We start from the raw sequence: 16,352 nt of genomic DNA, 5'->3' as shown, positions 1-16,352 counted from the left end.
GCCTGGGCTTGAACCTTGTAGGCTCAAGCAATCCTCCTGCCTCAGCCTCCTGAGTAGCTGGGACGACAAATGTCTGCCACCATGCCCAGCTAATACTTAAATTTTTAGTAGAGACGGGATCTTGCTATGTTACCCAGGCTGGTCTGGGCTTCAAGCAATCCTCCCACCTTGGCCTCCCAAAGGGCTGGGATTACAGGTGTGAGCCACTGGGCCCAGCCTTCCATACCCCTTTGACTCACCATACGACAGGCTAAGTGGGTTCTGGAAGCTCCAGGGTAGCCCTGTAACCAAGATGCTGGCTGTGGCCACTGGGAGTCAAACTGGGTGCACAGACCAGTAAGAGGGCCTGAGGGAGCCTAGCGGGGGCAAACAGCAGCTCTTAGCCTCCCCACGGCCCGGACTCTCCTCCTGCCTCTCCTTGGTCTCCTTCGAGGATTCAGCCTCTCCTCCTTGCCACTCGTGGTCTGAGGGTCTCCAGGCTCCTCTCCTGACTGTCTACACCTCCACACCCACGGCTCCAGTCATCACTTCCACAGGGATGACTCAGAAGTTCCCTCTCCAGGAGACCCGTCTCTTATATGCCACATCCACTAGCGCTCCAGCCATTCAGCAGCTCCACCTGGACATCAAGGGCATGTCCCAAACTGCACTCATGATCTTCCTACTCCCCCATCCCTGAGATTTATCCTGTGGCTGTGGTGTCCTGTGGCTACTGTAACAAATAACCACAAACTTGGTGACTTCAAACCACAGAAATTTAATCTCTCATGGTTTTGAAGGCCAGACATCCAAGATCACGATGATGACAAGGCTGTGCTCCCTCTGGAGACTGTGGTGGAAAACCTGCCCGTTTCCTCTTCAGCTTCAGCTGGTGGCGGCCACGCCCTGGTGTTTCCTGGCCTGTGGCTGCATCATTCCGATCTCTGCCTCTGTCTTCATGTGACCTTTTCTGTATATGTCAGTCCAATCTTCCTCTGCTTCTCTCTTGTTTTTGTTTTTTTTTCGAGACAGAGTCTCTCTCTTGTCATCCAGGCTGGAGTGCAATGTCGCTCTCTCGGCTCACTGCAACTTCTGCCTCCCGGGTTCAAGCAATTCCCTTGCCTCAGCCCCCTGAGTAGCTGGGATTACAGGCATGCACCACCACACCCAGCAAATTTTTGTATTTTTAGTAGAGTTGGGGTTTCACCATGTTGGCCAGGCTGGTTGCGAACTCCTGGGCTCAAGGGATCCACCAACCTCGGCCTCCCAAAGTGCTGGGATTACAGGTGTGAGCCACTGCGCATGGCCTTTCTCTGCCTCTCTCTTATAGGGATACTTGTGATGCCACGTAGGGCCTGCCCAGATAATCCAGGATAACCTTCTCTCCAAATCCTTCCCCTGATCACTCTTACAGATCTCTTCCATAGAAGGTGACATTTCCAGGCTCTAGGAATTAGGACCTGGTCTCTCTGGGTGGCCATTGTCCACTCTACCACCCTGGGTTTCCCCATCCTACCAAAAGACACAGCATCACTGTGTCAACTGCCCAAACCGAAAACCTATGAGTTACTCTTGACCTGTCCATTTTCCTGAGCAAGTTCTGCGGATTTAACTTAGTGGTCGCGCTGACAACTTCAACCTAACTCTACTGCTACCAACTCAGTCCAGGCTACCAGTTCTTGCTTTAGGTGACTGCCATGACCCCCATTGGTCTCCCCCTTCCTCAACTCTGCTCCCTCCATCCTATATCCCCACACTGTAGCCAGACTGATTATTTATTTATTTATTGGAGAAAGAATCTCGCTGTATCCCCCAGGCTGGAGTGCAGTGGCACAGTCTCAGTTTACTGCAACCTCTGCCTCCCAGGTTCAAACGATTCTCCTGCTGCAGCCTCCCGAATAGCTGAGATTACAGGTGTCTGTCACCATGCCTGGCTAATTTTTGTATTTTTAGTAGAGACGGGGTTTTGTCATGTTGGCCAGGCTGGTCTCGAACTCCTGACCTCAAATGATCCACCTGCCTTGGCCTCCCGAAGTGCTAGAATTAACAGGTGTGAGCTGCTGCACCTGGCCAGACTGATCTTTTAAAGAAGTGTATGTGAGCACAGCACTCCATGACTTAAAACCCTTAAGAGGACTACCATTTCTCTCAAGATAAAAGAACAAAATCCTTGTTGGGCACAGTGGCTCATGCCTGTAATCACTGCTTTGGGAAGCCGAGGTGGGAAGATCGCTTGAGGCCAGGAGTTCGAGACCATCCATAGGCAACATGGTGAGATCCCATCTCTACAAAAGATAAAATTAGCTGGGTGTGGTGGTGCACACCTGTAGTCCCAGCTACTTGGAGGGTAAAGTGGGAGGATCGCTTGAGCCCTGGAGTTCAAGCCTGCAATGAGCTATGATGGTGCCACTGCACTCCAGCCTGGGTGACAGAGTGAGACCTCATCAAAAACAAAAACAAAAACAAACCATTATTGTGGCTTTGAGGCCTGGATCATACCTACATCACTTACTGTATTTGGCCAAACCGGCCCATTTCAGGTGCCCAAATACCCCATGTGCTTTCTTGCTTGGCTCTGGGACTAATGTGGTCACTGGTGCAGGGTGAGTGGCAGGTATTGTGAACCACATTGTGGACCTGGAGTTGCTAGGACCTTCTCTGCCATTGCACAGAAAAAGCCTCCCTGAGAACACAGCCATTGGAGGACACATGGCAGAGGAAGATAAGATAATACACAGAGACACATAATTATGGCCAGCGTTCGGGGCTCACGCCTGTAACCCCAAAACTTTGGGAGGCCGAGGCGGGCAGATCACCTAAGGTCAGGAGTTCGAGGCCAGCCTGGCCAACATGGTGAAACCCTCTACCAAAAATTCAAAAATTAGCTGGGCGTGGTGGCGGGCGCCTGTAGTCACAGCTACTCGGGAAGCTGAGGCAGGAGAATGGCGTGAACCCAGGAGACGGAGGTTGCAGTGAGCCGATCGCGACACTGTGCGACAGAGTGAGACTCTTTATCTCAAAAAAATTTATATATATATTATATATATATATATATATATAATGACCAATACACATGTGAAGATATTCAACCTCAGTAACTGCAGTTAAACAGCAGTAAAATCCCATTGTTCGCCCATCAGATTGGCAAAGACTGAAGAACTAGAGAAGAAATGGCCAAACGGCTCGCAGAGTCGCACTCCCCACCCTGGCGGGTGCGCGATCACACACACTCCTTGCAGGGGAACTTCGACCGGCACTTCCGGTCCCGGAAGGTCGTGCTCTTTGACACCGGAAGTTCGGGCGTGCGCAGAGCCGGGTGCGCTTTGCGACAGAGCCGTAAAGGCGCGCGGGGATTATGGGGCTGTACGCTGCCGCGGCAGGCGTGCTGGCAGGCGTGGAGAACCGCCAGGGCTCCATCAAGGGGCTAGTGTACTCCAGCAACTTCCAGGTAGCGGGCCCGGGCGCGAGAAGTAGGGGTGTGGGGTGAGGAACCCGGGGTGGGGTGGGACGGGCCCCAGTGAGGTCGGGAGGTGGGGCCCGGCGAGGAGGGCCGGCGGAGCCCCGGTCCCAGCCTGTCTCCCTCGGCCTTACAGAATGTGAAGCAGCTGTACGCGCTGGTGTGCGAAACGCAGCGCTACTCCGCCGTGCTGGATGCCGTGATCGCCAGCGCCGGCCTCCTCCGTGCGGAGAAGAAGCTGCGGCCGCACCTGGCCAAGGTGAGCGGAGCGGAGGGGCGGGGCGGGGAAGTGAACCCCGACGGTGTGCGCTTTGTCATCTGGTCTTAGCTCTGCTGCCGTGCACGGCGGGACTGGAGCGAGTCGCTCATCTGAAATGAGTATGAGCAGACCTTCCCTGGGTAGCGAATTGAGATGGGATGAAAATGCTTAAACTTAGAGTGTTTTGAAGAATTAAATAACCGAAGTACAAAGTAGTAGTGGCGGAGACTGTAAGGAAGTCGGGCGTGGCGGTGCGCACCTGTGGTCCCAGCTAGTCGGGAAGCTGAGTGGGGAGGATCACTTGAGCCCAGGAGTTGGAAGCTGTAGTAAGCTATGATCTGGCCACTGCACTTCAGCCTGGGCTACAGAGCTAGACCCCAATTGTTAAAACCCCAAACCCACGAAAGGGTAATGTTGGCAAGAAGCTGGGTGCAGAGGTCTACTGGTGAACATCTGTGGGGAAAGTGTCTAAGGCTGGGAAGCAAGATGCCAGGTTCTGATCCTGTTCTGTAGTTAATTTCTGGTGTGATCTTGGGTGAGGTACCCCACCTTTATCTGCCAGGTAATCTGTTAGCCATTCCAGTGCCGGGGCTCTGTTAGAGTTGGTTCTAAGGCATTTATGCGTCATGCTTAGGGCTTTTTTGTTTTCGTGTTTGTTTCTTCATCCCCAGGTGCTAGTGTATGAGTTGTTGTTGGGAAAGGGCTTTCGAGGTGGTGGGGGCCGATGGAAGGCTCTATTGGGCCGGCACCAGGCGAGGCTCAGGGCTGAGTTGGCTCGGCTTAAGGTTCATCGGGGTGTGAGCCGGAATGAGGACCTGTTGGAAGTGGGATCCAGGCCTGGAGGAGGTGAGCTGGAAGGAGGTGGGGGATGGGGGAGGCGGGGAACTTTGCTTCTGCCTACTCACTGCTCATTGCATCCTAGTCTCCCAGCTGCCTCGATTTGTGCGTGTGAATACTCTCAAGACCTGCTCCGATGATGTAGTTGATTATTTCAAGAGACAAGGTTTCTCCTATCAGGGTCGGGCTTCCAGGTGAGAGCTTAGAGCCCTGGCTGTCCTCATCTAGGGAGGTGGGGTACTGGGAAGAGAAGTGGCTGGATAGTTGTGACTTTGCTCTCTGGGCTTTCTTCCCACCTTTCTAGCAGTTTCTTCATCTTCAAGGTTTGTCTTCCTCCCATCCCTTAAATATCGAACTCCTAGGAGTCCCATCCTACATTCTTTCTGGATCTCTACATTTTTTTCTCTAGCTTTAACTCCTGCCTCCTACCTGGTGATTCTCACTGCCCAGTGTAAACTTCCCTCCCTCCTCAGGTTCATACGAATGCACCACAGATGCCACAGTCGCTGCATTCGCTATCTCTCCTCTCAAACTTTACACCTAGTGCATCCCCAGTTTAATCTAACAGATGTCCCATCATCCACCCATTTGATCAAGCCAGGAACTGAGTCATCCTAGGTACTTCCTTCCCCTCCCTCCAATCATTTACTCCCCAACCTTCAGTATCTTTCTCAGCTCCACTCCTTTTTTTTAAGACTGAGTCTCACTCTGTCATCCAGGCTGGAGTGCAGTGGCATGATCTTGGCTCACTGCCTACCAGGTTCAAGCGATCCTCCTGCCTCAGCCTCCCAAGTAGCTGGGATTAGAGGCTCCCACCACTATGCCCAGCTAATTTTTGTATTTTTAGTAGGGATGAGGTTTCACCATGTTGGCCAGGCTGGTCTCAAACTCCTGAACTCAGGTGATCTGCCCGCCTCGGCCTCCCAAAGTGTTGGGATTACAGGCGTGAGCCACCGCACCTGGCCTCTACTCCTTTCTCTTCATCCCCTTGGACACTGCCTAGGTTAAGCACTCATTTCTTATTGGGATGACCACAAGAACTTCCCAGACTGGTCCCTCTGCTTCCAGACTGTCTCACTGCATTTTCCTCCTTGAGGTTGACTGTAGGAAGCTCTAAAGGCAGATCTGATGCTGTTACTCCCCTGCTAAGCCCTTTCTTTTCTGCGATGGAGTTTCGCTCTTGTTGCCCAGGCTAGAGTGCAATGGCGCGATCTTGGCTCACTGCAACCTCTGCCTCCCAGGTTCAAGCAATTCTCCTGCCTTAGCCTCCTGAGTAGCTGGGATTACAGGGATGCAGCACCATGTCTGGCTAATTTTGTATTTTTAGTAGAGACGGGGTTTCTCCATGTTGGTCAGGCTGGTCTCAAACTCCTGACTTCAGGTGATCCGCCTGCCTGGGCCTCCCAAAGTGCTGGGATTACAGGTGTGAGCCACTGCGCATGGCCATGCTAAGCCCTTTCTTGGCTTCATTGTGCTGTCCCTCCTGCCTTCTCTCCAGGTCCATCTGCCACGGTGCTGTGTGCACCAGTGTGCCAGCAACAGTGGCTGGTCCCTGTCCCATGCCACTAGCACTGGGCTCACACCTGTCTCGTTTTGTCCTTTGGTGGCTCTGAGAAGCAGCCTTTGCCCCTCTTCCTTTCCCCCACTCTTTGTAAGATCCTTTCTTCTGCCTCTACCATGTTGCATGGACACCGGGCTGGAATAGCAGAGAACAGCTGCTTGCGTTTGAATTCCAGCTCTACCACTTTGCTAGATTTCTGAACTGAGACATGTGACTCTCTAGGCCCATTTCTGCATGGATCGGGTAGAGTGGGCGGTACTCCTTTACTGAGTTACAGTGAATGTAGTTTTAACCTAAGCGCCTCACACTCCTCATCCATCAAGAATGAGCTCAGCTCTCACCTCCCTGCATCCCTTCACCCCCTGTAAAGTAACCTTTCTCGAAGGTTATGCTTCAACAGGAATAGCTAACATTTATTAATTTGTGCCAAGTAAGTATCTTGGATATAGTGGCTCATTGAATCCTCACACCTATATTTTACAGAGATGCCAGTGGGCCTTGAGATTGAATCACTTGCCCAGGCTCCCACTGCTGGTCAACAGGAGAGGGGGCTCCTGAGCCATCAGTGTGGCTTGACAACCCATTCCCTCAACTGCGGATTCCGCAGGATTCCACAGCCTCTCGCTTATCACCCTGTTGATTTCTCCGTAGCTGTGGTAACATTTGTTTCATGTTGAAATGGGGCCTGGCAGGGAGAAATTCAGGAAATGATGAATGGTTCTTCTTCCCTGGCAGCCTCGACGACTTACGAGCCCTCAAGGGGAAGCATTTTCTCCTGGACCCCTTGATGCCGGAGCTGCTGGTATTTCCCGCCCAGACAGATCTGCATGAACACCCACTGTACCGGGCCGGACACCTCATTCTGCAGGACAGGGTAAGCAAGAGGAACAGAAAAGAGAAGAAAGTGTAGGCGTGGGAAGGGCCTAGCCTGGGGTCTCTGTGCAGCCGGCCCCTGTGCTCTGCCCACCAGGCAAGCTGTCTCCCAGCCATGCTGCTGAACCCTCCTCCAGGCTCCCATGTCATTGATGCCTGTGCCGCCCCAGGCAATAAGACCAGTCACTTGGCTGCTCTTCTGAAGAACCAAGGGTGAGTGCCACGGTCAGGAGCGGGAGGAGGACATGGGGTTTGATTCTGTGCCTTTCAGTGGGTAATGAAGGCTGAAAGGATGGCGTCCGCTTACTCTTTCCTGCTGCACCAAAGCAGTTAATGGTATTTGGCCCAAGCTAAGCTTCCCCCACTGCAGGTGTGAGATGTGGATCCCTTAGCCCTTGGGGCAGAGACCCCAGGCCAGTTACCTCTGACCCTGGGCCCTTTAAACGTAGGCCATTTCGATATTGTGTGTCCTGGCTTAACCTGCACATTCTGGCTGGCTGTGACAGGCCCTTAGCTGCTCCATGCGTGCTCAGCTCACCCCTGCTCTGCCCTCTGCCCTAGGAAGATCTTTGCCTTTGACCTGGATGCCAAGCGGCTGGCATCAATGGCCACGCTGCTGGCCCGGGCTGGCATCTCCTGCTGTGAGCTGGCTGAGGAGGACTTCCTGGCGGTCTCCCCGTCAGACCCACGCTACCGTGAGGTCCACTACATCCTGCTGGATCCTTCCTGTAGTGGCTCAGGTGAGATGGGGAGAAAGCGTGGCCGAGGGACTCGTAGGTCCACAGCAGCCTAGACCCAGAGTCATCATTTGTTTTGGTCTTGGTTCTGACACTTTAATGGGCTGGGGACCCTGTGGCAAAGGTTCTCTGTGAAATGAGGATTTCAGGACTGAGGCAGCCTATGAAGCTGTGTAACCGAGACACACTTTTCCTTAGGTATGCCGAGCAGACAGCTGGAGGAGCCCGGGGCAGGCACACCGAGCCCGGCGCGTCTGCATGCCCTGGCAGGGTTCCAGCAGCGAGCCCTGTGCCACGCGCTCACTTTCCCTTCCCTGAAGCGGCTCGTCTACTCCACGTGCTCCCTCTGCCAGGAGGAGAATGAAGACGTGGTGCGAGATGCGCTGCAGCAGAACCCCGGTGCCTTCAGGTATGGGGCGTGCACCAGGGTCGTGGGAGGGGGGACGGGGTGAGCTGCTGTCTTACCCAGCACTAGGGCTGTTTCCCTCGCAGGTTAGCTCCTGCCCTGCCTGCCTGGCCCCACCGAGGCCTGAGCACGTTCCCGGGTGCCGAGCACTGCCTCCGGGCCTCCCCTGAGACCACGCTCAGCGGTGGCTTCTTCGTTGCCGTAATTGAACGGGTCGAGGTGCCGAGGTGAGTGAGTTGGGAGTATGTTTGGGAGATGCAGGATGGCACCGGCACATCTGACATCTACACTTCTCTAGTTCAGCCTCACAGGCCAAAGCATCAGCACCAGAATGCACACCCAGCCCAGCCCCAAAGAGAAAGAAGAGACAGCCAAAAGCCGGAGCCGGTGCTTGCACGCCGCCTTGCACATAGCAGAGGCTTCGGGCTGACTCCTTCCTGGTAGGAAAGGAAGACGCCTGTCCTCTCCGTGGAGGACCCTGGGCCCTCACTGCACGCAGCAATTTGGGTTCTGAAAGATTATTGGGTCCTTTCCTTGGGCTGTGTTCTTGCTGGTGAGAAAAGTGCCTGCAGAAATAAAATGCAGAACGTATACTATGGTAGATCACAGTTTTTTATTCTTAATGACATAAGCAGGAGAAAAATCTCACATTCATACTAAAAATTCCAACTAGACTCAACAGGAATGAAGTCTCTATTTGTAATGGAAAGTCCCAGCCTCCCGCTCCTGTCCAGTGCGCGTACTGTACACATCCACACTCACACTCACTCAGGGTTCCCGGACCGGCTGTCCTGCCTGCGGAACTGAGGTAAACTAGCTCAGGTACTGACACTAGGAGGGTCTACCTTACGTAAGGTACAGGTAGAAGCTTGATTTCTAGGCCCAGGCCCGCACCCACCCCGACCCTCCAATCCTAACAGGTATTTAGGCTTGAGGTTCACTCCCTCCTCAGCTGCACACACAGCCGGGTATGAACACGGATCAGAGCTGTTCTGAGGGGTGGGAAGGAGCAGCCCCGCCACCGAACACTCACCCTCAGTCACAACGGGGAGGGGGCACCGGTTACATCTACATCACATTATTTATAAAATAAGAATTACATTTTATATAACGTGGCCAGAAGGAGCTCTAGTCCCCCAGGAAAGCTGCCCGGGACAGCATTTGAGCTGCTTCTTTGCACAGGCATAACTTAACTATACAGCTAATTCCTAGTCAATAGCATTTATACTTAACCACCTCAATGAACCAAGCTTGAAGGAATTTAAAAGGCAATTTAGCTTAAATACAAAAATAAATTTTTGTTAAAAAATGTTTAAATATTTTTTTCTTTTAATTTAGACACACGCATTCATACTTCTCCCAAAGAGGTTGGGCATGGCAGCAAGGCTCTTGGGCCTGGGGTATGTGGTTTCAGAAGGAAGGAAGGAAAGGATGGGCTGCAGAGGAGGACCCTGTTTGGGAAAAACAGGATTTTAAAAATATGGTTCATTAATTTAGGTTTTCCAACATCTACTTTGGGTGATGTAGCCTCCAGTGAGGTCAGGTAAGTGGGACAGAAACAGCAGAGGGAAGAAGGGTCTTTGCTTCCCCCGGGCTCCATCCTCCCGGGCTGCCAGCCCTTGAAGTCAGAACACCATTGGAAAATTCAGGAGTCGGCACTTGTAGCCGTCAAGTGGTGCTACTTTCCACATTCAATTAGCGAGGCCCCAGAAAACTTGAAACAGGAAGTCCGGCACTACCAACATGCCGCCACTCATACAACTCAATTCTTCCTCCAAACTCGATTCAAAGAGCAATACACAGAGCATCAGACAAAGGAACACAGGACAAGGCTTGAAACATACAATCCTGGAGAGGCAGACGAGGGCCCAATGGGGCCAAAGGGTGGCTGGGCGAGGAGGCAGCTGAAGCAGCGGTGGGCATCCTGCCTGCTCCAAGAGCTTCTCCCTCCTGGAGCGAGGTATCTCACCCCTGGCTCTGCCAGGCTAACAGTCTTGAGCCACCAAGCTTTGAGGGGCCAAACTGGCAGAGGATTGGAGATGAAACATTGATTCAGGCTTGGCAGGAAGAAAACGGCAGGAGCAGCACCCACTGGGGTCTCCAAGGCAAAGCTAGATTCAAGGGCATTTAAAAAGGAATCAATTCTGCAAGGAACCGGTGAGGGACACAGCAGCAAGAAATGGGGAAACAGAGTCCCCAGAAGGGACCAAAGGAAGAGAACCACTTCTCACAGCTAAGCCAAGCAAGGTCAAGCCTTAGGGATAACCCATTTCCCAAATCCCATCAGGTGCACACCAGCGATCCAGGCGGGCTGGACCCTGCACCCTCCAGCGACGACGGCTCTTGGGGAAAGGTGGAAGGGGCGCCTGCCTAAGGGCGTGCTAAGCGGGAGTCAGGGCAGCGGACGCTATGTACAGGTGTTTCCTTAGTTCTCCAGCCTCCCCAGTGGAACTGTTCAAGTAGAGGTCCCGGGTTTTGGCCCTCCGCATCCTGCTTCCCCATCCCCGAGGCTTGTGCTTCCTCCAGGAGAAGGGAAAGGGCCCCAGGGCTGCCACTACCCCCTGGCGGCTGAAGCCAGAGATCCGGGGTAGGTTTACTTTATGCAACTCGAAGGGTCAAAGGCTCTTCCCAGCAGGTGCCAAGGTCCAGATTGAGGGAAGGGGTTGGGGGAACAGGGACAGGGGACAAAGGCTATTTTTTGCGGGTGTGCTGCCTTCGGGCCTGCAGTCGCTGTCGAGCCCCTGGGGTCTTGGATCCCGCACCAATGGAAAATGAAGGGGCCGCCGATCCTGGAAAGATTCAACAAGACCTCATCAGGGCAGCTGCTACCTGAGACTCCGGCCCTAGGGGCCCCAACCTCTGGAAGGCTAGGCCAGTAACACACACAGGGTGCCTCAATAGGGCTTTCCCCACTGCATCAGAAACGTTGTACGGGAGGAGCCTCCTGAAATGCAAACTCCCAGAGAGTCTCAGAGCAAGGCCCACGAATCTATTTTTACCTGGCTTCCCATGGGACGGCAGAGTTCCGCCCCGGACGGCTCCTCTCTGATCTCTGCCATCCAACTCCCATCCCTGGGCTGTGCTGGACTCCTAACCTGAATTGTCTTTCCTGTGCTGTACCTGATCTTCACCGGGCCTCAGAGGGCCAGGAGCCTGCCACCCCACCCAAACCCTCCTCAGACAGAGGAGCAGGGCCACAGGGCAGCTTGCTGCTTACCAAACGGTCCAATGCCAACAAAGCCTTGGGCAGGTGCTGAGGATGCCCCAAAGGAGAGGCTGCTGCCTGATGTGCCCACTCCAGGCGCAGGGGTGTTCTGACCAAAGGTGGGAGTGGCGGTGCCTGGAATGAAGAGAACAGAGAGCTGCAGAGAGCTGGCCAGTGAGCAGAGGGCGGGGGCAGGCGAGGAACCGGGCAGAAGCCTGCACTCTGCAGGGCACCTCCCACAGGGCCCTCAGCCCCATTCCTGCTCCTTGGGCACTCCATCAGCAACTGAGCCAGACAACCAAGTCTTCATGCCTGGTGCCCCAGCTCAGCCTGCTTCTCCCACCTGCTAATGGCCATGCCATGGCAGAGAAAAAGCCCTCCTGCCCCGCAGCCACCTCGTGGGCCTCCTGACCAGCGCTGTAGAGGGGAGTACTCTGGGGCCCCCGCCTCCTAGCGTACCCGGGTTGGCCACCTCCTCTCTTCAGGCCTCTTCCCCCTAGCCACTGTCCCTCCCCTCTGAAGCCTGCTCTGTCCACCCCTCATCTTTTGTGATGTCCCCTGGTGCCCTCCCTCACTGGCCTGCGCCTGACTGGCTCTGGCTGCCTGCCTGATGCCCTCTCTGGCAGCCCCTCCGCAGGGAAGGCTGCTCTCAGGGCTTGGCCTCCGGCCCAGGCAGGGGAGGCTCCCTGTGCTTCCACGCTGCTTCCACACGGCTTCTCTTCCTTCCCTAAATACCGTAACTCAAGTTTGGATCATCACTTTATTCTAATCCGCCATGTCCTTGTGTCACCTGTCAAATGCCAGGTCACTTCCCGATTCACAGAGGACCCTTGGCTCACTGGCCTCCTCCCCATCACCATGTGTGGTGACCTCACCCTGTGAGGCTGACTGATAGTCCTCTCAGCCCCTCGACCTTGCCACCCCCATGACCTCCTCTCCCTGACCCCTGCCACCATTCCTGTGGTCACACTGTCACCACAACTGCTCCGGCTCCTGAATCTCCTGCAGGCACCACCCCTCCTGCATCTGACTTCACCTGCTCTCCACTCCTGCACCCGCTGAGCCGCAGTGGGGCACTGACCCGCTGCCCCTCTTGCGTTGCTTGCTGCGGTCTCCACGGCAGGGTGGCACCAGCTGTCCACTGACCTTAGGTCTACACCCACAGTGTCGCTGGGAAACACACACATCATGCTAACTGGCCTCACTTTAACTTCACAATCACCATTTTCCAGCCCACAAACTGCCTGGAAAGTGATTACACTTTTTATTTTTAATACGATGTTCCTTTCCCCACTGTCCAAAATGACTATTTCAAAAGGCCCCTTTTTTTCTTTTTTCTGAGACAGAGTCTCGCTCTGTCGCCCAGGCTGGAGTGCAGTGGCCGGATCTCAGCTCACTGCAAGCTCTGCCTCCCGGGTTCGCGCCATTCTCCTGCCTCAGCCTCCCGCGTAGCTGGGACTACAGGCGCCCGCCACCTCGCCCGGCTAATTTTTTGTATTTTTAGTAGAGACGGGGTTTCACCGTGTTAGCCAGGATGGTCTCGATCTCCTGACCTTGTGATCCGCCCGTCTTGGCCTCCCAAAGTGCTGGGATTACAGGCTTGAGCCACCGCGCCCGGCCCAAAAGGCCCCTTTTTTCTACACTTTATCCCGACCCTCTCTCTCCCAGATTTTCTCTCCTACTTCATGAAGAAAACAGAACCCATGAGGTCTACATTCATCTTCCACACAGGAGGAACCATCCCTGCATCCTTCTGCCTGATTCTGCAATGATTTTCCTGAACACTTAAGACCCAAACACCCAGCCCTGGCACAAACAATCCTCGCCTCTTGGCCTCCTTCCACACCACTGCCTCTGCTTTTCACCCTCCTGCCACGCTTGCCTTTGCTCTGCTCCTGAACATACCAAACATATTTCTGCCTCTGGGCTTTTGCATGCACCATCCTGTGCGTGAAAAGCATGTCCACTTGTGCTGTGCCCACCCCCACCCCACCCTTACTCAGCTTACTTTTTTTTGTTTTTTGAGACAGTCTTGCTGTCACCCAGGCTGGATACAGTGACATGATCTTGGCTCACTGCAACCTCCACCTTCTGGGTTCAAACCATTCTTGTGCCTCAGCCTCCCGAGTAGCCAGGATTACAGGTGGGTACCACCACACCTGGCTAATTTTTTGGTATTTTTAGTAAAGACAGGGTTTCGCCAAGTTGCCCAGGCTGGTCTCGAACTCCTGGCCTCAAAAGATCCACCCTCCTTGGCCTCCCAAAATGTTGGGATTACAAGCGTAAGCCACTACACCCAACCCTCAGCTTGCAACTGTTACTCAGAAGGGCCTTCTTTGACCAGCTAAATCCACAACAGCTCCTCCAGTCCTGATTACATGTTAGCAAAACATGTACCATGCCCTGTCATTTCATTTAGTTCTATATTCAATGCCTGTCTCTTTACTGCCACATCATGAGCTCCCTGAGAAGGCAGGCTGCGCAGGCACAGCTCTTCAGTGTCCGGTCTGGCAGCCCAAGTCCACACCCCTCCTTACCTCCAAACACAGGTTTGCTCTCAGGCGTGCTGCCCACGTTGAAGGCAAACGGTGTACTCTGGCTGGTGGTGCCCAGGGCGTTCTGACCTAAGCCCCCTGCAAAGGGGGTGGAGGTTGCTGGGGTCCCACTCTGTCCCGCTCCGAAGCTGAAAGCTCCAGAGGTGGTGCTGGAGCCTGGGGTGGCCACATTGATCCCAAAGCTCCCACTGCCAGCAGGGGCCGCCGAGCCCCCAAATGTGAAGGGTGATGGTGTTGTGCTGCCGAACACCGAGCTGCTGCTCCCGCTGCTGGCGGTCTGCGTGGTGGCTCCAAAGCCGGAACTGGTGGCTGCACCAAAGGAGAAGACAGCAGTGGAGCTGCCAAAGGCGGGCTGTGAGCTGGCGGGAGTACCAAAGGCCGAAGCCGTGGCTTTCAACCCAAATGCTGAGTGCGTGGCACCACCAAAGGTAGGATGGATGGGTGTAGGCACGTGCGCAGGCACGATCTTGATCGTGGACGCAGGTGCAGGTGTGGGTGCAGCAGCTGGGGCCGGGGCTGCAGAGTTTCCAAAAGTGAAAGAGCTGCCAAAGTTGGGGGCAAGGGCCGGTTTGGCGGCCCCCGGTGGCTGCCCCTCAGCGGCCCCAAATGCAGGCTGGGGGTTGGCTCCTGGATATGATGGGAGTGGGGTCTTGGCGCTTGAGCCAAAGGGAATGTTGAATGTGGGGGTGCTTGTGTTACTGAACGTCAGAGTGGGCTGGCTGCTGGTGGCCGGGGCGGAAGTGGTAAGGGTGCTGCCAAAAGCACTAAAGCTGGAAGCGCTGCTGCTGGTGGCCGTTGGCATGGCAGTGGGCAGGGACTGGCTAAAGGTGGTGACTGTGGTGGTTGCGGGCAGGGCAGGTGGTTTGCCAAACTGGAATATGGAGCCCATGGCCGGGGTGAAGCTGGCAGCAGAGGCCTGGGGCGCCCCGAAGAGGAAAGGCTGTGAGGTGGCAGTGGCGGTGCTGGTCGTGGCGCTCACACTGCTGCTGCTCACACTATTTACGCCAAAGCCAAACGCAGGCTTCACAGCAGAGTCTGCGGATGGACTGGCGGTGGTGACGGGAGCCACGGCAGAGGTGGCGGTGGCCAGACCAGTGAAGAGCGGGGCAGTTGTGGTGGGAGCAGTGGTGGGAGTAGTTGTCTGCTTGAAGAAGGGAGCAGACAAGGGCAAAGAGGCAGGTGGCCCCATGCTGCTAAAGATAGGCTGGAAGGTTGGGGCTGCGGTGCTGGTGGTCGTGGGGAGGGAGGAGCTGGAGGGCGCTGTGGCTGTGACTGAAGGGCCAGGCGGTGTGGGGCCTTCCTTCTCACTCTTGGGTGGGGCCATGAAAATGGGCTTAAACATGGGAGATGCTGAAGACGCGGCAGGGGCGGCAGGGCTGGAAGATGAGGTGCTCTGTGTTCCAAACAGGAAGCTTTGCTTGGGGGCGGGGGACGGGGCAGATGTGGCTTGGGGTTTGGCAGCCGTCTCTGCCTGAAGGGTTGGAGGTGACTTGGTGTCAGTGGCTGGTACCGTGGATGGAGCAGGGATCAGCCCCAGCAAAGTGGTCGGGGGTTTGGAGTCTAAGGAGGGGCTAGGGAGGGGTCCTGGCAGCCCTGACTGTGGTAAGCCCAGCGGGGGCAGGAGGCTGGGCGTCTTTGGAGGCGAGGGGGCCTCAGTGGTTGCTGCTCCAGCAGATTCTGGAAGAAGAATAGAAAATGTGAATTTGGAATAAATACTTCGAAGATGATGGTATTCAGTATTTCAGTATCCTCCCCACGCCTACCACAGAGCCTGGGATCCAAGAGTCAGTCAAAAAACTCAGCTAAGTCTACACTACAGGCCTGTACAGTAAATCAAGGACGTGTTCATTATTTCTACCACACAGATCATCAGACAGAAGAGGATAAAATGGGGCCTAAATGGGGGCCTAATGTGTAGAGATTAAGACAATCCAATTGTCTGAACTCTGAAGTTCACGTACGAATCTAGATATACTTTATTTTTCGCCTACTAAGCTCACCTGCCAAGCACGAAGAGCATGCAAGTCTGAATGGGGAAGTCTCTGCCCTTGAGCAGGGAGGGGAGTATGATTCCCAGGTGATTCCCAGGTTACCGTCTGATAAAGACTGTGAATGCACAGGGCCATGAAGGCCTGGGCTGGGAACACCAGCAGCCCTCGAAGTGCTGGAGGAAAAGGAAGCAGTGCTGTTCTGGACTGGTGGTTCTGATAGGCAAGGATATCCTGACCACACCACCCACATTCACACTTCAGAGGCGCTACACCGGGAAGATCATTCTCATCTGACAGATGAGGAAGGAGAGAGGCTCAGGACAGCTACAAGCCAGGCTTCAGATCCTAAGTGTCGCAGCACCCCTTCCCTAACACTCCCTGATGCAGGCTCCGGTGCGTTAAACGTGGGCCCACTCCGGTGTGTTGAGTCAGGGTGCGTTTGGCCTGCAGAGCAATCTCCAGTGACTGACAGGCATGACGCCCTTACTCTAA

General features: G+C 54.7%; 2 protein-coding genes across 5 annotated transcripts in view; one reads left to right on the top strand and one right to left on the bottom strand.

The window, feature by feature from the left end:
- Nucleotides 1–3,261: 3,261 nt before the first annotated feature.
- On the top strand, nt 3,262–9,409 carry NSUN5 (NOP2/Sun RNA methyltransferase 5). 3 transcript variants are annotated; one of them, XM_033192735.1, is made up of 10 exons: nt 3,262–3,427; nt 3,573–3,695; nt 4,367–4,541; nt 4,618–4,726; nt 6,829–6,967; nt 7,064–7,179; nt 7,528–7,706; nt 7,902–8,112; nt 8,196–8,336; nt 8,413–9,409. In XM_033192735.1, the coding sequence occupies exons 1-10, from the start codon at nt 3,335–3,337 to the stop codon at nt 8,537–8,539; spliced, it is 1,413 nt and encodes a 470-aa protein (XP_033048626.1). In that variant the 5' UTR covers nt 3,262–3,334; the 3' UTR covers nt 8,540–9,409. The 3 variants fall into 3 exon arrangements, with proteins under 3 accessions (XP_033048626.1, XP_033048627.1, XP_033048628.1); XM_033192736.1 differs by having other exon boundaries at nt 8,408–8,783; XM_033192737.1 differs by lacking the exon at nt 8,413–9,409 and having other exon boundaries at nt 8,179–8,318.
- The window catches only part of LOC117072494 (nuclear envelope pore membrane protein POM 121C), a 61,427-nt gene continuing 53,782 nt past the window's right edge, over nt 8,708–16,352 (bottom strand). For both annotated transcript variants that reach the window (XM_033192734.1, XM_033192733.1), the window contains exons 11-13: nt 13,852–15,546; nt 11,327–11,449; nt 8,708–10,898 (exon numbers count right to left, since the gene is read on the bottom strand). In XM_033192734.1, the coding sequence (XP_033048625.1) occupies nt 10,801–10,898; nt 11,327–11,449; nt 13,852–15,546 (1,916 nt within the window). In that variant the 3' untranslated portion in view covers nt 8,708–10,800. The remainder of the gene's footprint in view (nt 10,899–11,326; nt 11,450–13,851; nt 15,547–16,352) is intronic.

The sequence above is a fragment of the Trachypithecus francoisi genome, unplaced genomic scaffold (genome assembly GCF_009764315.1).
Source record: "Trachypithecus francoisi isolate TF-2019V2 unplaced genomic scaffold, Tfra_2.0 Lachesis_group4, whole genome shotgun sequence".
Lineage (NCBI taxonomy): Eukaryota > Metazoa > Chordata > Mammalia > Primates > Cercopithecidae > Trachypithecus > Trachypithecus francoisi.
This window is presented reverse-complemented; position numbering and strand designations above follow the sequence as displayed.

Excerpts from the sequence above, each read along its gene's own strand:
- NSUN5 (XM_033192735.1), top strand. The coding sequence starts at position 3,335 with ATGGGGCTGTACGCTGCCGCGGCAGGCGTGCTGGCAGGCGTGGAGAAC. Across the intron at positions 3,696-4,366 it reads TGCGGCCGCACCTGGCCAAG|GTGCTAGTGTATGAGTTGTT; the intron begins GTGAGCGGAGCG and ends CTTCATCCCCAG. Across the intron at positions 7,180-7,527 it reads GCTCTTCTGAAGAACCAAGG|GAAGATCTTTGCCTTTGACC; the intron begins GTGAGTGCCACG and ends CCTCTGCCCTAG.